This window comes from Talaromyces rugulosus, chromosome I (genome assembly GCF_013368755.1).
Source record: "Talaromyces rugulosus chromosome I, complete sequence".
NCBI lineage: Eukaryota > Fungi > Ascomycota > Eurotiomycetes > Eurotiales > Trichocomaceae > Talaromyces > Talaromyces rugulosus.
In genome coordinates, this window is record NC_049561.1 from 2729457 (window position 1) to 2750282 (window position 20826).

The following is a 20826-nucleotide window of genomic DNA, read 5'->3' on the forward strand; positions in this document are numbered from 1 at the left end:
TAGCAAATTACTAGGCATGATAGAGCCACTTTTAGTGCATATCAATCCATCAATGATTGTAAGAATCGTCTTTCTTCCTTCATATAGGCTCGTCAACGGATATTTAACCCCTCTGTCAACTGGTATATTTCTTATTGTCAACTGGATTCCTTGATCATTGAACGTCATGTCTGACAGCTCAACGGACGTCTCCCCTGGGTATCTGGATGAATATTGTGGTGGTGAGCTCATTGCAACTGCCATAGTGTTCATGACCCTAGAGATTGTATTTGCGGCTGTTCGATATTTCGCGAAACGGGGACAAGGGGTCCAAAGAGGCCTAGATGACTGGTTCATTTGGCCAGCGCTGGTAGTAAACATTATAACATGCATTGAAGGGCTCAGTAAGTCCATGAATCTAAGAACGAACCTTTAAACATGCTTCTGACCCCCTCTTCTTTGATATTCGCAGTCCTAATTCCTCTTGCCGGCGTGGGAACACATCTGGAGGCAGTCAAAACACGCAGCCCGGAGAAACTAATAGCTTGGTCCAAGGGCATCTACGCCTGTGTTTGGATCTGGGCGCTGGCGGTTGCTCTCCCCAAGTTGTCGATCATCGGATTCTACCTTCGCTTCTTCAAGTCACCATATGAACGAGCTGCCAGCTATGTCCTCATGTTCATCACCGTTGCCACGTTTGTGGCCGTCGGACTCACAACCACTTTTCAATGTACACCTGTCAGCTATCAGTGGGAACAATCCATACCAGGTACACAGGGGAAGTGTATCGATGTAACATCATTCTATGACTGGATGTCGTTCCCGAATATCGTCACGGACGCCGTCATATTGGTCCTACCACTGCCGATGATATTCAGGCTACAGCTTTCTCAGCATCAGAAAATTGGACTGGTAATTATCTTTGCTACCGGTGGGGTGTATGTGACAAGCCATTTCCTTCCATTGGATATACACTGATCCCTAATGCTTGCTTCTAGAGGAATTATTACATCGTGCTTCCGGTTCGCAAATTTCTTCAACCATAACGCCTTCGATGATAATACCTGGACCTCCGTCCAGCTGCTCAAGTGGACCGATATCGAACCAGGTATTTACTTTCTCGCCGCGTGCATGCCTTCTTTCGCGCCTCTCTTCCAGCGTGCCTGGACTCGTTTCTTGGCGCCGCATATCAAGTTGCCAAGGAAGAAGACAAAAGGGACGAGTCCAGCTCAAAGCGATACTGGCGCGTTTGCCTTGCATACCATCGGAGGAGGAATACGGGTCCGTGGAACTGGAGCACACAGCGATAGCAGTGTAGTTGGGGGCTTTTCGAGGTTGGGTGACGGTGTGGATGAGGAAGCGAGCGATGAGGAATATCATGGTGGCCATCCTTCTGATCGGAAGATCCAAGTCACCTCAATGTTTACTGTGGATCATTCTTGAAAAGGATTATCTATAACAAACATATGTACGAAGTTCACGCGGTTGATAAATTCAGATGTTATGTATATGAGTGTGCCCGGGTGTGGCGAATACTGGAGAATGTTTTTTTTCTTACATGTAGGATAGTTCTATTTCGAAGACAATTTCTCTGATCAGTGATTATAGGTGCGACTTGATTTCTCGCTTAGTATCAACAGGCTAGTTTACATACTTCACCCACTATGGTAACAAAGCCACCATACCAGCGCGTAGTCGGGGTTATTGTTGTCGCCTTCTATCGGAACGGTAGTGAGATCCACGTTAAGGAATTGGTCCGCATCAACGCCACCGCTGTTATCTCGAGGCCTCGCAGTCAAGCGCAAATAATACGTCCAAGCTTGCTGCGCCTTTGTCGTGGTAAGTGTCAACAGGATTGATCGACGGCTCATGGACGGAAAGTAAATGTAGCCTAAAGTTTAGCGGCCGGTATGCAATACCGACTATCTCCTTATCAGGTTTACCTTGGTTACTTTCCTAAGGAAAACCACGTATTAATTACTGGATAAATACTGTAAATTTTATTAAATTTTCCACTAAATTTTAGGCTGAACCCGGAATACCCCACCCTCAACAAAGAAACGGTATAATAATAATTAGTTGGTTTACTACCCCAAATCCCTCTAGTGATTCAAATTTACAACAGGGTTTGCAGTTGACCGCTACATGGAATTCACTGCGTTCCTATGTACCATATTGACCTCAATTATGCCGTTCGATTCGTCTTCACCATGGGCTCTCTCGGCATTTGAGAGCCTCGGCTCCTTCAATGTGCTAACTATCGGCCTTGCGACCGCCCTTGTTATCTTATTCATCCTAACATTTCGCGACCCTCTTGCTTCGGTCCCCGGACCATTCTGGGCTCGCTGGTCGCCTGCGTGGATGATCTATCATGCTCTTAGAGGTGACATGCATCGGGAGATGATACAGCTCCACGACAAATATGGAAGCATAGTGCGTACGGGCCCATATGAAGTGAGTATCGCAGATCCAGATGCGATCCAGCTGATATATGGTGCGTTATTCACCTCCTTATTGTCATACTTCTATCTTGAGGCGGACTTGAAATAACTCTTTTGACAGGTGCCGGGGCTTCCTTCAAGAAAAGCGACTGGTATAGTGTGTGGCAAGGTCGGCGAAAGTTCGATCTCTTTGCGGAGCGAGATGCAAGCGTCCATAGTACAAACCGCAGATTTGTCAATTCCATCTATTCGCTCAGCGGCTTGGCCGAGTTTGAGCCGTATCTAGATGACGTCTTGGACGTCTTCCTTTCTCGGCTCTCGCAGATGGATACACAACGTATCGATATGGGCTACTGGGCGCAGCTGTTTGCGTTTGGTCTGTGCGGCGCTTCTTTAACTTTTATCACGCGCGCTTTGACTGATAATCCCTACAGATGTTATCGGTGAACTCACTTTCTCCAAACGATTCGGCTTCATTGAGAGTGGTACTGATAAGGAAACGTTCGTCCACATTGACGGGGCTCTCCAGTCAGCTTCGTGGGTTGGACAGGTACCGTGGCTCTACTGGGTTCACGATTGGTTGGCACCTTGGATTGGGAATCATCTCAAAGTCACGAACCGCAACGGCCTACTACGTGAAATATCGGCCAAAGAAGTAAGCCAGCGAAGCTCAGTGCCAAGTAGCCACCCAGACATGCTGGATAAATTTATGGAGGTCCATCGCAAGAATCCAGATCAGTTTGACAATGCAGCAGTTATGTCCATGTCAGCGAGCAACATATTTGCGGGGAGTGACACCACCGCCATCTCCATCGGAGCCATTCTCTACTATCTCTGCAAGTACCCGCAGTATAAAGAAAAGTTGATGGAAGAAATTTTTGCCGAGGCGGATGCTGGTCACATTGGGCGCACTAATGCTCCATACAAAGTGACTAGAAACATGTCTTACTTGCAGGCTTGCATTCAAGAAGGGTTGCGCTGTCACCCGGCGGTGGGAATGTCTATGCCCAGGGTCGTGCCACCAGAAGGTCTTGCCGTGAATGGCGTGCATATTCCTGGAGGAGTGAGCTGAGCTAGCCTGACTATATTTGCTGTATAGATATTATACTAACCACGGAGGCAGATTGTCGCTGGAACGAATCCATGGGTTATCCACCGAAACAAAGAGATTTTTGGGGATGATGCCGATATCTTTCGCCCAGATCGATGGTTAGATGGTAATGTGAGCCAAAAGAGTAAGGCTTTTTCCCTAAGCGAGCTATCTGCTGTTGCCATATCGAAGTGTACATGAGCTGAGTAGCGCTACAGAACGGTTCTTCTTTGCATTCGGCGCTGGGTCGAGAACCTGTATTGGCAAGAGTAGGCCATTCCCTTCCTCTCATTCCGTTTCCTTTGGTTAACAGTTACCAGGTCTAAGCTTGCTGGAGATCTCCAAGGTGAAATAGACAAAAGCTATATAATCATGATCTTGCTGTTGGCTAACAAACTCGCTCAGCTTTTACCATGCCTACTATTGGAATATGACATTGAATTCGCCGATCCAACCGCACAAATAGAGGAACACTGCTGGTAAGTCAAGGCATGCTAACCCTCTTTGAAATGAGACTGATGGCGGCCGTGTAAACTCGTATAGGTGGTTTGTCAAGATCGAAAACTTGAACCTCTGTCTGAAAAGGAGAGGTGTCCAATAATTGTGTAGATATTGTGATATAGCATGGATCTTGTCGCCTTGGTTCTATTCAGTTAACCCTAGACCCCCTGAGCCGTGCATATGGAAATTTTGAAGAAGGTAGAGAATCGATACTGTATCATGACACGGTTGGCCAACAAGTAATCAATTATCCCTGTCAAGATTTGGGGGCCTTTGGACGCCTTAAAACCAAATTGGTATCAGACTAATGTACACCATAGCCCCCACGTAAATAATAACCGACCCCTACCGGCATATCGACTCCCGAGATCGGGCTGCAGTTGAACGAGTGTTAACTAAAATTTAGTGGCCGGGGTATCCGACCTGGCAGGAGGAAAAAAGCCAATTTTTAATGATTTTAGATACCCGTTCAGCTTTTAGTATCTATAAGAGGTGACAAGATTTTCAGCCAGGACTTTCTAACTAAAAGAGCTAGTGCCTTTGCGTGTACTAGGAGCTAGATATTGATCAAATTACTATACATGGTATAATCATGAGTTATATAGGATGATGTCGTCAATAAAAAAAAGATACCCCTCCTCATGCGCATACTCTATCAAGAAGTATAGATGGGAAAACATCAAATACTAGTTCTAGAGATAATGATCGTATGAGATAGCAAACCCTCGACTTCTTATATCAGATAAGAAGTGTTGTAGCGGTGCTAGGAAAAAACACACACGCACTATCTATCATGTAGAAACCTGTACAGCTATGCTATAACTTAGGAAATTACAGGAATTAGTTTTTACCAGCACGGAAAACTTTCATTATTGCAAGAAAAAAAATTGCGAACAGCTATTCGTTGTCTTAGGCATCCCCTTCTTCTCACACTGCCTCGGCACCCGCATGACCGGCCTCAGCGGCTCCTTGCAGCTTTAGTTTCAACTCATGGTCTCAAGGCCCTCATCTTGCAGGCCTTGCGGATACATCCGGTAGTTAATTAAGTTATCGGTGGCCATAGCACATTCCGGCTCCATATCCTTCGATCTAGTTGGGCGCGGGCCAAGAATCCAAGGCCGCCCGCTAACATCTCTTCTTGAAATGCATGTTGGTGACAGGCAGCCGTGACTATCTACCACCGCAATATCTAATAGCTAACTAACAAACAATAATTACAGGCAGCACTCGAGGCTGGGTTATACAGCCCAGCCAGTTTCCATAACAGTCGTCCTACATGTATATGTACAGTACAACGGAGCTCCGAAATCAGTGAGCAATCCCGGAGCCAGGCTAGCATAAGGCGGCGGCGTGCTGGGCCGCCTAACATATTTGTTATATCGGTGCTTCAAATGCTAGTGATTTGATTTCAATACACGAAATTTAATATTCTCGCAGACTTTAGTTCACTTCCCCACCGCTGCAAAATCACAAGTGCTATATCAACACTTCGACGGGCTCTCCAGAGCCACATGCAATCAACCATTCCACTATTCTCTAAAGTGAACTACTAACCAATGCACTTTTGATTTTATTCATTTGTGTTTGTAATTGAAGATCAATCAATTACATTTATAAAACCTGCCGTTTTCAAATAATACATAGGTAGAGGACGGCATCAGCTACATAATTTCGACAACATTTTTAAGATGATATATACAAACCTATCAGCCTTGAATTGATGTGCCGAAAAAGACAATTTGTGGATTTTGCTAGCGTAGATTTACGCAATTCTCACTGACTAGGTGTAGTATTATCAGTATCTAGGTAAACATTTGAACCACTGTTACAAGAAACAGTTCATAGTTGGTAGATGAAAATGTGGGGCTTTCTTGGCTTAGCCAATAGGGTCCGATTCTTGCTTATTACAAACGCTGCTCGTTTACCAATATAAAAGGATATTCTGCCAACAGATTGGAAGAATGTAAAATAAATGCTGAATTGTAGTAATAGTAGAAAAAATTTGTTGAAAAGAAACAACACTAATATACTATTCCTTGACACTGGACAGCTGCACCAAACGACCTTAGTTCCCTTGGGCAGTCAATATATAGTGATAGGCGCCAACAATATTTGATATGAAAATCCAATACAGTAGACTAGATATAAAAGTCATATACTTAATAATTCAATACTGTTTTCTAATCCAGCTGACAAAGTACGTTTTGGATCTGCACGTTTGCAGAAGATGCAAACTTGTCAAACAAGCTGGTTTCGGCGAATGCAAACAGTGCAAAACCCGTCTATATGTATACAGATGACAAATATCTCGGTGCCGCTTTTTTGATATGATATGACGTGACGTCGATATCAATCCAAGCTGTAATAGTTGGCCTAAAGAAATATGTATAAAATGGCAGGCTTTGTTTCCAAATGAACAGGAGCATCTCGCCTTCAATCCATCACCGATCCACTTTACTTTGCAGAAAACATCAATTAATACCATGGCTTCTTCTCCAGTTGTGTTGATTCTAGGCGCTGGCAGCAATGTCGGTCAACATGTTGCCCGCGCATTTGCCGCCAAAAACTACAAAGTTGCTCTTGTGGCTCGCAAACTGAAGGAAGAAGAAAGCACTCCGGATCAGCTGAATATTCCGGGTGATCTCTCCAACCCAAATACCGTAGTTGACGCCTTTGCAAAAGTCAAGGCAGTTTTTGGCCACCCCAGTGTGGTTGTATACAATGGTATCAATCCGTACAACTTTTTTTTTCTCTGTTTAAAATAGCTCACCAATTCAAAAGCTGCTGCTGTTACGGCCAACGACGCCAAGAACCCACTCTCTTTGACTTTGACCGACTTTGCTCGCGACTTGAACGTCAACACTACTAGCGCTTTCGTTGCTGCCCAGCAGGCTGTTACGTCGTTTGAGAAACTGTCTAGCTCCGACTCCAGGACATTCATATATACCGGCAATATTCTGAATCACGGCCCCCTGGCGGCTTTCCCGACTCTGTTGGACCTTGGGGTGGGAAAATCAGCAACGGCGCATATCATTCAGGCTGCGTCTAATGCCTATAAGGATCAAGGTTTCAAGTACGTCAGACTTCTATGCTTTTTAGGTACTGTTTGGAAAAGAAATGTTTATTTGCTGACTGTAACTAGATTCTATTATGCAGACGAACGCAAGGCCGATGGGTCGGCAGCATTCGCCATTGATGGAGAAGCACACGCCAAAATTTTTACCCAGCTAGCAGAAGGAACTACCCAGGGGCCTTGGGAACAAACATTTGTCAAGGGGGTGGGATACAAAAATTTTGCGGCCAGCAACCTATAGGTATGCTGATTACTACCTCTAGTAATGTGTGAGAGTATTATATCGGCCAATGCCGACGCCAAACGGACAATCTACAAGTAAATCAACACACTTTCGTTTATTAATGAGATACTGAACTGCTCGTAGCACGACTAATATTCTCTGAAGTACATATTATTCGACAGCCAACCCAAACAACTTAAGCCCCATAAAATCCTTTCAGGCGAGGAAATAGTTTCTCCGCAGCTCCGTAATAAACCTCCTTCCTCGTGTTTTCGTCCAGTGGATATTCGTCAAGGAACTTGGTAAAGCTTTTGCTAAATGGAACTGTCGCATGCGGATAGTCGCTACCAAACAAGACATGTCCCTTTTCCGCAAATCCCAAAATCAGTGGAAGGATCTCTGGGCTCCCAGAAAGTGCAAGGTCAAAGTAAAATTTCTTTGCCTGGCCCAGGATGTCTTCAGCGGCCATCGAACCTCCAAATTCAGGCAGGGAAATCATAGTCGCACGTCTGGCCAGCAGTGGCAGCGTACCGCCAGCATGTGACAGGATAATCTTGACATTGGGAAATTGATGCATGCGCCTGTTGAGAATCATGTCCATGGCCGTACGTCCCGTTTCGTGGGGCCAATCGAAGGCAGGCATGGGAAGCTTTTCGTGGAAAAGCTCTCCGTTTTTATTGTTCAGTGGATGGACAAATACAACCGCTTTGCGGGCATTGAGCTCCTCCCACACAGGCACGTAATCAGCATGTCCCAGGTATCCATCTCCCTTTCCGTAGCGAGTAAACAATGTCACACCGTCGGCATGGAGTGTGTCAAAGGCATAGCGAATCTCACGGAGCACAAGATCGATATGCTCAAGGGAGGGGACAGTTGCAAAAAAGCCACATGATTCAGGGTCTTTGTCACGCAAAGAAGCACAGTACTCGTTCATGGAACGCGCAGCTGCTGCGCTCTCTTCCGGATCAGAAATGTGCATCACGCCGGGCGTGCTGACCGAGAAGATACGAGTGCGAACGCCGATGGATTCGCTGAACACCTTGTCACTGGGATAATCCCAATGGGGAGGTTTCATGCCCTTTAAGCCATGTCCTACGCCTAAATAGCGGATCGATACCGTCAGTCATTGTCCGAGCTTGGTTGGATGGAATGTATCTGGTAGGAGCTTGAACTACTAACCCGCTACCTCTTTGGGGACGATGTGGTGATGGACATCAACCTTTGGTATATCTGACATTGTGAAGTGGTGAATGGTTTTTCAGTTTCTCGGATATTCCTTTGCTTATGAAGGTGTATATGTAAACTGAGATGTCAAATCAACTGATGAGAACTGGTAAAAGCAGTCGAGAGATTCATCCTTTATATACATCTCGAATGGCTTGGAAATAACTAGTAAGAACTTGGGAATGGTAGTGTACGTAGTTGCATTAGTTAGTGTGTGCTGTCACCGCGGAATGGTCCGAGTCGGGGAACATTCCGGTTGCCAAAATACCATCCGAACATCCGAACATCCGCCAACGTCAACGCACTCGGAACCACACGCGGCGTTCACAATCGATGGATCTACACCCTCCTACAACTTCTAGGGCTTCGGTAGTATCCCTTGTTATGTCTAGTAGCAGATGGCCTAAGCGTCGCAAAGTGGCAGAGTCCTGCAAAGTGTGTAGGGCCAAGAAGACTCGCTGTGATGGCCAGCGTCCTACATGCTCGCCATGCCTAGCCAAAGGGGCCACCTGCGGGTACAATGATGCAACACTGCCAGTCTCTGCGGCCACATTGGAAGATATCCAAACTCGTTTGCAAGAGCTCGAACGGCATGCAAATGCCACGCCGATGCGGATCTCGGGTGGCTCCGCGGTACCAAGTCCTCGAGGTATGTATTCGGTTTTACTTGGGCGATTGGAATAGGAATGATTACTTTTAACTTGCCCGATAGCAATTAGGGAACCCACACTTTTATCTCCGAGAGAAGCCACCGAAAGTTCGCCTCCATTTGTAGATCATTCCACGACCCAGTTCATTCATGCTATCACTCAAATGGCAAATGATACTCGGCCGGGGGGATCCCGTTGGAATCACACCGGAACTAGGCTTGTTGAGACTGACACATCATGCATGGTAGTTCCTCAACGGTCTATAGCCGACGGCTTACTTGCCTGCTATGAGAAAAATGTTTATCCACTGTTCCCCATTCTACACATGCCAAGTTTCCGACAAAGATATCAATACGTTTGGGATCCTCAGCAGCGGAATCAGCCTGATGATTTGGTGGAAGAAGCAACATTCTATGCAACATTGAATATGGTGTTTGCTCTTGGATGTCTCAACAGTTCAAAGTACGAGGCGCACCTCAAATTGCCAACAGCCGAGTGTTTCTACAACCGCTCTCGTGCTCTCCTCCCACTTGATGCTCTCGATACTCCCAGTTTGGAGGTGGTACAGTGTCTTTTGTTGACTACCAACTATCTAACTTTTACAAAATACTCCAACCGATGCTCTAACACGCTCGCAGTGGCAATTAGAGTCGCACAGACATATGGATTACATATAGATGTCAACTCGTCCTCAAGCAGTCAGCTAAAACGCGAGATGAGCAGGCGAGTCTGGCATCTTTGTCTTACCATGGAAAGGTGCGTCGTTTCTGAAAGCTTTTAAAACAGCCCAACTAATGAGGTTTTCAGGTTGGTTTCCAGTATATTCGGGCGGGAGCCCATCATAAACCCTGACAAAACCGTGCCTTTGCCCGCCAAAATTGATGACGAATATCTTCTCGAGGATGGAACAGGAGTTCAGCCCGAGGGTATCCCGTCCATTCTTGACGCCTTCATAGCGGCGGCCGACATATTTGAAGTGATCCAAAGCGCGCGGAAAATAAACCACGGCTCATTCAAGCGTGAAACAAGTTTATCGGAGCTCGGCGAGGTTCTTCAGCTAAATGAGAAAATTGATCAAGTCGAAAAGAGCCTACCACCACACCTACGACAAGACAAAAATGCAAGGCCGAATACGGCACGCCAGCAAATATTGGATCTTCAGACCGAATCAGTAATGACAAGGTGAGTTTTTTTTTTTTTTTGTTCAATTTCTCGCATTGCATTCTAAGGGGCATCGTTTTGTGTAGAATTCTCTATCTCCGTCTTATCCTCCTTCGACCGACTGTATTGGTGGCCGCTCGACATGCACTTGTATCTGGCTCAGCAACCCCCCGCGTTGAGATTGGCCTTCGGAATGAGGTCTCGGCCATTTGCGTTCAAGCCGCTGTTTCAGCGATCAATATGCTATTCGACAACCTAAACTCTTCTTCGCGCATATTAAGCTCACTTGCGGTGTTTCTAACGCTTTCCGCTGCAACAGTTATTGTTGCAGCATCGCTGGTGCCTGTCCTAGACGTGGACATAGAACAAGGCAATACTCCGTATGGAATGGCTTTAGCGAATGCTCTTCAGGTGCTAGAGCAGCATCGGTGGCAGCTCGAGGGTGTTCCGGGGGCAATGGACCAGCTTGAGAAGTTCATGGAGACTGCCAGACAAGCGAGAGCGAGAAGGGGTAAGTGATTTCTCTATTTCCTCTTTATCATTCGAACCCCCTAACAAGGCCTCTCTATAGGAAATAACAATCCATGCCGAAGCGAAGGCGAAACGATGCCTCCGGGGATTGAGGATGTCCTTGACGAGTTTGATTTTAACGACCCGATCTGGAACCTGCAGTGGATTGGCTCCAATCCTTTTGTAGCAATGCCCGAGCACGTCTTTTAATATCTTTCTTTTAGTCTTTTGCTAGCAGACCATTTAACCAAATGAAAATGTGATTTGATCCAGGCTTACTGTTTACACCGGTGGGGCCCACGAGGCGTGCGGGGAAGCCTGTCTCGGAGACTCCGCATAATCTTCTTCTCTCATCGGCACTCTCAGGATTATAACTAACTATCAATCAATCAATTAATGCAACCCTAGCGCCATTGGTTTCTTAACCCGCCCAGCTCAAAATGCCGCTCGCTTCCCCTCGATGACTGCTGTTCTGACGATACTCTCTGTGACGGCCCTGAAATGCGGCATTTCGCAACTGCGCCTTTTTGCTATTACTAGTCGGATTTGCTCTTTGGCCTAGAGAATGTCGGTCGAATCGCTAAAAGTCAACAACAGTATGGAGGAAATTGATCAGGAGGACGACGTTTCGGGCGACGAAGATCGCGCTCACGAGGGAGACGTCGCGACGCCAGCAGGCGCCAAAAAACGATGGCGTCGCAATCTCGTCGCTTGCGATGCCTGTCACACTCGTCGCGTTCGATGCGATCGCGCTTTCCCATGCGCTCGATGTGTTGGAAGCCAAATCCGATGCGAGCTTACGCGAGAGCGGCGCAAACGCGGCCGCATACCTAGGAATGACTCTCTGCGCGCAAGTGGCTCTTTTGTACGACACTCTCCGTCCAAACCAAAAGCGAGTGAGCAAAAGGAGTCTGTAGCGTCGCACCAGCAGGATTTCATCAGCATGGTCACAAATCCTCCACTTTCCGAACAATTGCCGCCCACAGTCAACGTTCCTCGCTCTGCTTCTGGATCTCCCAGTCGGTTGTTAGCCCAGTCTTCGCCTAATGGCGGCGAACGAGAATCGCGGGCAGATAATAATATCCGGCGACTGTCAAGAGAAGTCCCCGGCGGAGCGAACGAGGTGGTTGAAGATTGGATGTCGGGCTTGAACGGGCTTTTGCAGGCGACGCAATCGGATCAGATGTTTGGCAGCATGGGGCTTGGCGATGGGCTCCTCGACCTCCCCTTTGAGATCTCTGGAATGGGCGATGCTAATGGGTTTCCATTGTCACGATCTGCTTCACGGCAGCGCATGAGCAACGCACAGAACTCACGAGTGTCCGAAGCGCCTCTCAAGTACCCGGTTTTGGCACCATTGATGCCGTTCATTGAATCATACATTTCACGAAATATGATCTATGATTTGTTGAACTTGTATTTTACAAGCGCCTTTTCGACTATGATGCACCCTTTATGCCATCATATTCATTGTTATGTTGTGCGAAAACAGTCCTTTCTCAGTCGCGAAATCCCTCGACATAGCAGCCCGGCATTGCTTGCGAGTATGCTTTGGGTAGGTGCACTTGATGATCGGTCTTTTGCACTGTCGATCTCCCCTCCGAAGCGGAAGAAACTCTGCCAATTCCTATGTGCGTTGACCATTCGTCTGCTACGACCCTTGATCCATGTTTCCTTCAAGGACGACGACGCCATACCTATAATTGAAAACGACCACGGCTTTCCACATGCCGGTTACGATAAGACGCACTCCCTCGGTGAGGGCGGCGATGATAGAGGGTTAGTTGGGCCGGCGGGCTCGCTGGACGATGTCATTACATACATGCATGTGGCATCGATTGTATCTGCTAGTGAGCAAAAAGCTGCTAGTATGCGTTGGTACGTGTTTTTTTTTTTTTTTCCTCTTTGAGATATTTCGTCTAACAATTTCATCAGGTGGCATGCTGCATTCACGCTAGCTAGAGAACTTCGATTAAATCAAGAAGTCGAAGTAACTCCGAGTCTAAAGAACTCGGTAGAGAGTTCCTCTCGCCCTTTTGAATTCGCAGAGGGCACCGGACTTGGCTCGGGGAACAATGCAGACATGTCTTCTCAGTCTGGTCCAATAAATTTGAATTGTATCTGCACAGTGCCGTATCGACCAAACATAATGACCGAGGAACACCGCGAAGAGCGCCGGCGAACGTGGTGGCTTTTGTACATAATGGACCGCCATTTGGCGCTATGCTACAACCGACCTCTGGCGCTGCTCGATTCCGAGTGCGAGGACCTTTTGCTACCGCTTGAAGAAGGCCATTGGCAGGCAGGTGAAGTGCACAGCAATAGCCCCAAGCCCGACGGGCCCCAGTGTCTGGCATCCGGCGACAAACCCAAGAGACGCTGTTTTCCAAATTTTGCATGCAACGACCATTCTGTGTTTGGGTTTTTCTTACCACTCATGACCATAACCGGAGAATTGATATATCTGAACCAAGCGCGGAACCATCCGATGCTGGGCATGCGCCTTCAGGGTAAAGAAGTCTGGGATTTGCAAGTAAACGAAATTCTACGACAATTGGACACGTATAAAGCGACATTGCAAGCGTTTTCCACACAGCATCCGTCAGCATCATCATCAACAACAACAACAACCGGCTCTGCGCAGCAGAGACCGGGACAGCCGACAGCGCTATCGCCGTCCATCCTCAACGAGGAAGTGCACATTGACGAAAACAATTTTGCGTCTTACCATTCCTGGCACACACAGACCGTGATTGCATATGCCTCGTACCTTGTGCATGTACTGCACATTCTCCTAATGGGCAAATGGGACCCGGTCTCGCTGCTCGAAGACAAGGACTTTTGGACCTCGTCTCCAACCTTTGCATCCACCATTTCGCACGTCCTCGAGGCCGCTAGTGCGCTAGAACAAATCCTGCACTACGATCCCGACATAAGTTTTATTCCGGATCTCTTCGGCATTCAGCTTTTGCAGGGCAGTTTGCTGTTGCTTCTTGTTGTTGAGCGTCTGCAAAAGGAAGCAGGTGAGGGCATCCTCAAGGCCTGCGAGGTTGTCATTCGCGCGACAGAGTCCTGTGTGGTTACGTTGAATACAGAGTATCAGCGCAATTTCCGACAGGTTTTGAGAAGTGCGGTGGCGCAGGCCAGAGGCAGGCCGGTTAATCATAGTGAGATTAGACATCGTCGAAAGGCGGTTATGGCGTTGTATCGGTGGACGAGGAATGGGACGGGGCTGGCTTTGTAGTTTTTTCTTTCTTTCTTTTCTACTTTTGATGTAAATATTTCAAATGTTCTTCCTTTGTACATGACTAAAAAGTTTCTCTATTATTCCAATATGTCGACATTTCTTGTCCCCCAAGTCAAATCTAGATATCAAGAATAAGCCAGACTAAACCCTGCCCTCCTCACAGGCACAACATGCTTTTCCCTCTCACATTCACCCGACGATGCAGCAACACTCTCCAAAACCCAATTCCCATTCGGCGCTTCATACGCAACACCACCCCTTTCAGCTCTCTCCATCATGCCCGCATCTGCGGGAGTCTTGTTGCCCGTCTCCGGATCCCACAGCCAGCCTTCTTTCAGCCACATCCACGTCAAGTACGCCCTAAGCTCTTTGTCTTGCGGTAGAACTCTTTTCCATTCTGGTTCGTAATAATGCGTAGTAGTAGCAGTTTCATCATCCAAAACCAAAATATCACGACAAAAAATGCGCCATGAATCAATCGCATACGCACCCACACCCGGTAAATGCGCAATCTCCCACGCGACTCGCGCATCCCCATCACCTTCGCCAACAACCACCTCATCAGCGCCAATATCCAGCCCATCGCGTTTACACGGATAATGCAGTTTCCGATACCTTTTCCCCCTTTGTGGCGGATTGCTTAGCCAAGTCTGAGCCAAAGCGATGAATTTGCTGGCGCGTTGGTTCTGGAATCCGAGGCTGCGGATTACTGTCACAATATCTGCGTGGTTTGCGTCTGCCATGGTTTGGATTGTGGGGTATTTTTGGAAAAGTTGGAAAAGAACGGGAATGGCCACGGGTCCTCGCGTGCGGTTGAGGAATATTGTGGCGATTAGAAGACGAAAGGGGGAGTGCGAGAGTTGTTCTTGGATGAGGCCGAATGAAGAGGCGGAAATGGGTGGGAAGGGGAGACATGATGCGTCGATGAGAGGGAGGGGTTTTGGGAAGTAGGGGGATAGTTTTGGTGGTGGTGGTAGTGGGTTTTTCCGGGGTGAGGCGGATTTGAAGCGGTTTGGTTTGGTGTCTGTGATTTCTTTGGATAGAGTGATATCTTGTTTTGGCTCATTGGCAGCAGCCGATTCGTGTGTGTGGTGTGTGTCGTCTAGAGTGTTTTGAGGAGCAACCGGGTCCTCAACGTCAACAGCTATTTGCTGAAAACACTCATCGGCACGAGTGAAACGATCAGTCAGAGTCTTGTTTCCCAGTTTTGCTGATGCAGAACTCTCAGCCCTTTCTACACCATCATAATCGTCACCCGTTGACTGTACAACAGCATCGTCTAACGGGAGACCCGAGACCGTCAGGATGTGAGCCTGCTCATCACTGCAACTCTTCCCATCTCCATCTTTCTTCGGAGAGTCATCCGTGTGCAGGCCCTGCTTCTTCTTTTCTTTCTTCTTCCTCGTTGTCGAACGCGTGAAATAGGCCGAAGTTCTTGGTGTCTTTCTCACAGCATTTGTTGTTGTTGTTGTCGTTGTCGTTCCCAGTGTCGCCGTGCTGCGACTGGGCATGCTATATCTTCTTCTGTTGCTGTACAATAATAATAATAACAACAAGTTTTTGATAATATACTACAATGTCGATGAATAAAAGTACAAGATGGATGGAGGTTGTCGCCGATTAGCGTCGTGCCTGCCCCACCGTGCTGTTGTTTGACCAATCATCATCCATATTCTTCGTTTGTATACTTTATATTAGTTACTTGATTCTGTATGTTAGTTATTACATGCATAAACATAATATTATGTATGTAGTAAATACCATATATTTAAATACTAAATCAAACAAAATATAAAACCCTGTAAAAAAAAATTAAAAAAACACGCCTGTCTATTATACATAACAAAAAGATTTATAAAAAAAAAAGGACCCAGTCCTTGCGACAAAAAAAAAAAAAAATCAAGGCTGGACCTTGCCAGCTTCGCGCACCTCATTCATAAAACTATCTTCATCGCTCGACAAGTTCAAAATCCAGTAATAATGTTGTTGCTGCCCAACGCCAGCGTTGGAAAACTGTCCACCGCCATACCCCATAATCGGGGTCGGAGAGCTGTGACGGGTTTTGGTGTTTTTGCTGCTGCTGCTGCTGCTACCGCTACCAATAATAGCGCCAATATCGTGAGGCCCCCAGCCAACGACATGCTTAAGCTCTTCGCGCGATTTTGCGTCGGAGCTGCCAAGTCCCAAAAGCTGGGTTTGGAGACATCCGAGAATGGCGACGCCGGCTCGGATGATGATGCGGTCGCCTTCAAAGGCCCAGCAGTCCCAGACTCGGCTCACGCATTCTAGGTCAAGGCCATTGGTGAAGAGGGATCGGAACATGGGCTCCCAGATTTCGTCGTCTGACAGCTGTACCGTGTCGTGGAGATGGGTGTATAGTTTGGGGAATTTGTATCGGAGAGTCGCAGAGGCAAGACTATAAGTGCGGGTCATGGCTCCGCGGTCGTGTGTCAAAAAGGCTAGGGGAAGCGGGCGGTTGAGTGCGTTTGCCATGACGATGAAAGCAGAGGAAGGAGTTGGTAGTTGCAGAACGAGCAGGGCGGCGATAGTCTGAAAAGTCAGCGTGGAAAAAACATTAACCAAAAAAAAAAAAAAACTCACATGAAGACCATATGCGTATCCAACATCACTGCGATACATGGCATACGCTTCCAAAACATCAATAAGAGTATCACGCAACGGCCCGCCTTCTTGGAATAGATGGAGATCAGGAAACGCAGACGACACATCGCGGGAGATGGCAGCTAGGTTTTCTCGCATCCGACGAGCAGTCTCATTGGCGTCCTGGTCCTTGGAACGAAGATCCTTGGCGCGTTGGAGCGCCTTTTGATACGATTCTTCAGTCAGAGAAAGCTCATTGGCGATAGCACGTTGCCATACAGCTCCTCGACACCGGGGCGTCACACCGCGCCACCATAGCTCTCGCGTACGAGGCTCCGAAATAACTGCATCCCAGTTCGGCAAAACATTGTCTTCCCAAATTCGCTGTAGCGCCTCTCGAGTACTGTCCTTTTCACACTTTTCAGCGGCAGCTTTGGCGGCTTTTTTCTTTTCTAAACCTTTATTAGCTTGGTCGACTTTAATTAGTAAATATACGAACCTGTTTCCTTGGACTGGGCCATCATCCGTTTATACTCTTTCAGATGCTTCTTTTCTTCCAACGGATCCTTTGGAGGCAACCAACTCGGTCGGGTACGACTCAGGACTCTCTCCTTTTCCTTGCTCACGGGCAGAGGGTCGATCATGATGTTTGATTTTTGCAGCGGCGGCAGCTCGACTGCAGCACCACTGGACTTGCGTCTCGAGTCGATGCTCGAGCGCTCGGAAGCAGTGCCGTTCTGGACCCTTTCCTCCCGTTTGCGGCCCGAGTCGTCGGCATGGTACTCGAGTGTTTGAGTAAGCACCTTGGCCTCTTCGGACAACTCGGCCATTGCGAGGTTATACGAGTACGTGCGCGGATTGCGCGGCGAAATTTGGCCTCTTTCTGGACCAGCCGAGGCTGATCGAGAGAGCTGCAGCCTCGACTTGGCTCCGGGCGAATGTCGAGAGGATGAAGACCGCGACTTGGATCGAGCTGGGTCTAGGTTGTCTTGCGACACGGCGTGAGAGAGGGGAAGCGGCTTCGGGCTGTCGTTCTCCGGGCTGTTACTGCGAGACTGGGGTCTTTCCGTCGGAGGTCGTGGAGACAAGGGCACGTTCCACAGGCTGGCATCGTCTGGCAATTCGTCGTCTGAATCATTAAATTCATTCTCGAGCTCCTTCACCGTCTTGCGAGACGGTTGCATGGAGGACTGGCGAGGCGTATGGGCTGCCAAGGGGGACAGATTCACGCTGGCGGCGGACGGAGACGGCGAGCGAGCGGCAGGCTGCGGCACAACACCACCAGCAGGAGAGACAGAGCGTGACCGCGGAGGGCGACTCGAGTGCATGTGGCCATTGGGCGAAGGGCTCTTCTTCGACCGCCGACCATTCTTCAGCATCCTCGGGTCGAGGCCTCGCTGGTTCATCCCCATCATGCCCTGGGTCTTCAACATGGGCGGGTTGAACTGTTTCTTCTGGGTGAGATCCCTGGCCGGTTTCGGTGTCGGGACTGCTGGTACCGGGGGAGCACTATTCAAGCTGGCCATGCTGCCGACACGCGACACACTGCGAGGTCTGCTGGTCGCTCGCGAGCCGGCTCTGGAACGAGAGTGCGGGTATTTGCTGTTGTTCATGTTGTCCGCATAGGGCAGCTCTGGCTCATCGGCGAGCCCGATCTCCTCAAAGTTGGAGGCATCTGCGAAGCCAATATCGGGGCCGGAGGTGTGTGACGACGAGTGAAAGGAGGATGACTTGGAGGACTTGGACCCGGTGAGGTCCGGGGGGGAGTTTGGCGAGGATAGCAATGCGGTTGCCATGGCTGGCTTGCTGACTGACTGAGTGACTGGCTGGCTGGCTGTTCTAAAGATATCTTGTAGTTGGGGGTCTTTTCGATAGCCTAGTCGCAGGTGACACAAAGGCTCTTCTAGCCCCGAGTGCGAGTTGACAAGGCGGGGTTCGGCCCCGGAAGGCTATTGTCTCGCAACGTAAATCGATATTATTAGTGGTGTTCTTCGGAGGATTTGTATGTCGGATTCTATTTGGGCGCAGTGTCGGGGCTGGCGTCAAAGAACGAGGGCGAAGGCGAAGAGCGAGAAAATAGGGGAAAAAGGAGACGCTGTCTGCCTAGGAGAGAGGGAAAAAGAAGCGAGAAAAAAAGAAGAGAAGAAAGAGAAATAAAGAATGGACAACGACCGGAGCCAGGAGCGAGATGGCAACCGGCCAATGCAACGGACAACAATAATAAGGAAAAAACAAAAGAGCAAGACGAAAGCGCGCAGAGAGAGCGAGAGGGCGAGCAACGAACAGGCCGGATCGAGTCGAACGACGACGGACGAACGCTCGCGGGTCTTGGCGCGGTGCCTGAGCCGTGAGGCTGCAATCTCCTTGTTATTAGTAGTATTCCGCTTTCAGGGGATGTTATTTTTTATTATTATTCTGTCCCATAATAATCACAGTCATCCTTCGTCACCTCTCGACAAATCACCGGCACGCTATGAGCGCCACAAGCCTCGCTCCATCTCATTCCTCGAACGGGTGAAACAGCGGCGGTGTGGCGCAAGTCATGCTCCCATTATTGGCGCCCTTGCAGAGATCGATCGTGTGGCGAATAGTACTGTGCTACATGCTGTACTGCTAGTCGAAGCAATAATAGCCTGCTAGTTGACAGGACTGGTCATTTCTCTCCAGACAGAATGTAACATGCCTGGCTGGAAGAGGTATTCCGGAATACGGAGTGTGCATATATACCGAAAAGTATTAATGAATCCTTCGGTCAGCACACGTGACTACATTCTGTCATGATTCTGATGAAGTATAGAATTCCTGGGTGTATATTTTTATTAAATAATAATAATCATGTAGACTTGTCTGTGTGCACGTGCCTGGTGCCTGCAATAGGCTATCAATTGATGTATGTGCAGCGGGAGGCTGAATAAATAAACATCCAGTGGTACATGTGCTTGATGTACCTGTACGCGCAACAAGTCTACATACAACATTTGACAATATTAATTATTTTAAACCCCCAATTAATAAATAAAACGCATCAATAACATCACTCTACGTGGCAGCTTAGCCTGATGCACAAAGAAAGCACGTGCCAGTGACATCAATTCAGCCGCACCTTCAAGGCAGCCTGACAAGGCAGATGCCAGACATGAATATAAATACAGCCATTGCCTACAGCACTTGAGTGTCAACTACACAAAACTTCAAATGTTGGAAAATATTCAAAAATGGCCCTCCACGTCCGCCCCGATTTCCTCCCCCCGCAAGCACCGCGAAATGTAACAACCAGCATCATCGACTTTTCCGCCACGGACCCCGCCATCCCCCGATACAAGCGACACTTTGCCGCCGTCATCGACAACTTCATGACCGAGGATGAGTGCAAAGAGCTCCTCGCTATCGCCGAGCAGTCTACTATATCCGACAGCACCGACAAAGAACCAACCTGGGAGCGCGCCATGATCAACATCGGCGGCGGTCGACAAGCCATAGCCACCGACGTGCGCAACTGCGGCCGCATCATTCTCGACTCGCAAGACCTCGCCGACAGGTTGTTGGCACGTCTGAACCCGTTTTTTCGGCGCTGGGAGATGGATCGGTTAGAGAACAAGTTCGCGGTAACGGGCCAGGCAGGCAGGCAAGTCATTTATCATCTGACGCGACTGAATGAGAAACTGCGGTTTTTGAAGTATGTTGGCGGCGAGTACTTTCGGCCGCATTGGGATGCGAGCTACCGAACACCCTCTGGGGACGAGGCTTCGCTGTATACAATTCATTTGTATCTGAATGGTGACGGAGAAGAGGGCCAGGATTTGGAAGAGGTGTTGAACCGGCAACAGATGGAGGAGAGCGGGGAGGAACTCCCAGCCAACGAAGAAGAACAAGGCACACTTCTGGGAGGCGCGACGAGTTTTATTCCTTCCTGGGATCAGGAGGATCATGCGGTCAGAGTATGGCCCAAGACCGGACGTATCCTCGTATTCCAGCAGAGTGACCTCTTGCACGGCGGCGACTCGGTGTATCGCGGCACCAAATACACTGTCCGGACAGACGTGATGTACTCGAAGAAGCACCCGGCGACAGTTTCAACAGTTTGATGTCATTCCGATGGTATTTTGGGGTCATCAAAAAAATAATA

General features: G+C 48.3%; 6 protein-coding genes across 6 annotated transcripts; 4 read left to right on the forward strand and 2 right to left on the reverse strand.

The window, feature by feature from the left end:
- Window positions 1-2166: 2166 nt before the first annotated feature.
- On the forward strand, window positions 2167-4111 carry TRUGW13939_00929 (uncharacterized protein; the record flags this gene model as incomplete). Its single annotated transcript, XM_035484135.1, has 8 exons — window positions 2167-2473; window positions 2542-2796; window positions 2855-3483; window positions 3544-3655; window positions 3729-3779; window positions 3831-3856; window positions 3916-3989; window positions 4054-4111. The coding sequence occupies 8 exons, from the start codon at window positions 2167-2169 to the stop codon at window positions 4109-4111; spliced, it is 1512 nt and encodes a 503-aa protein (XP_035340028.1).
- Window positions 4112-6494: 2383 nt separating this feature from the next.
- Window positions 6495-7325, forward strand: TRUGW13939_00930 (uncharacterized protein; the record flags this gene model as incomplete). The annotated part of the gene is made up of 3 exons (XM_035484136.1): window positions 6495-6735; window positions 6793-7084; window positions 7154-7325. 3 exons carry the CDS (start codon window positions 6495-6497, stop codon window positions 7323-7325), a joined length of 705 nt encoding a protein of 234 aa, XP_035340029.1.
- Window positions 7326-7503: 178 nt separating this feature from the next.
- On the reverse strand, window positions 7504-8544 carry TRUGW13939_00931 (uncharacterized protein; the record flags this gene model as incomplete). Its single annotated transcript, XM_035484137.1, has 2 exons — window positions 7504-8405; window positions 8487-8544. 2 exons carry the CDS (start codon window positions 8542-8544, stop codon window positions 7504-7506), a joined length of 960 nt encoding a protein of 319 aa, XP_035340030.1.
- A 320-nt stretch (window positions 8545-8864) lies between these two features.
- On the forward strand, window positions 8865-14096 carry TRUGW13939_00932 (uncharacterized protein; the record flags this gene model as incomplete). Its single annotated transcript, XM_035484138.1, has 7 exons — window positions 8865-9180; window positions 9244-9937; window positions 9989-10363; window positions 10429-10853; window positions 10914-11053; window positions 11415-12730; window positions 12788-14096. The coding sequence occupies 7 exons, from the start codon at window positions 8865-8867 to the stop codon at window positions 14094-14096; spliced, it is 4575 nt and encodes a 1524-aa protein (XP_035340031.1).
- A 128-nt stretch (window positions 14097-14224) lies between these two features.
- On the reverse strand, window positions 14225-18496 carry TRUGW13939_00933 (uncharacterized protein; the record flags this gene model as incomplete). The annotated part of the gene is made up of 4 exons (XM_035484139.1): window positions 14225-15670; window positions 16029-16649; window positions 16701-17152; window positions 17200-18496. The coding sequence occupies 4 exons, from the start codon at window positions 18494-18496 to the stop codon at window positions 14225-14227; spliced, it is 3816 nt and encodes a 1271-aa protein (XP_035340032.1).
- A 1419-nt stretch (window positions 18497-19915) lies between these two features.
- TRUGW13939_00934 (uncharacterized protein) lies at window positions 19916-20785 on the forward strand (the record flags this gene model as incomplete). Its single annotated transcript, XM_035484140.1, has 1 exon — window positions 19916-20785. One exon carries the CDS (start codon window positions 19916-19918, stop codon window positions 20783-20785), a length of 870 nt encoding a protein of 289 aa, XP_035340033.1.
- Between the last annotated feature and the right edge of the window lie 41 nt (window positions 20786-20826).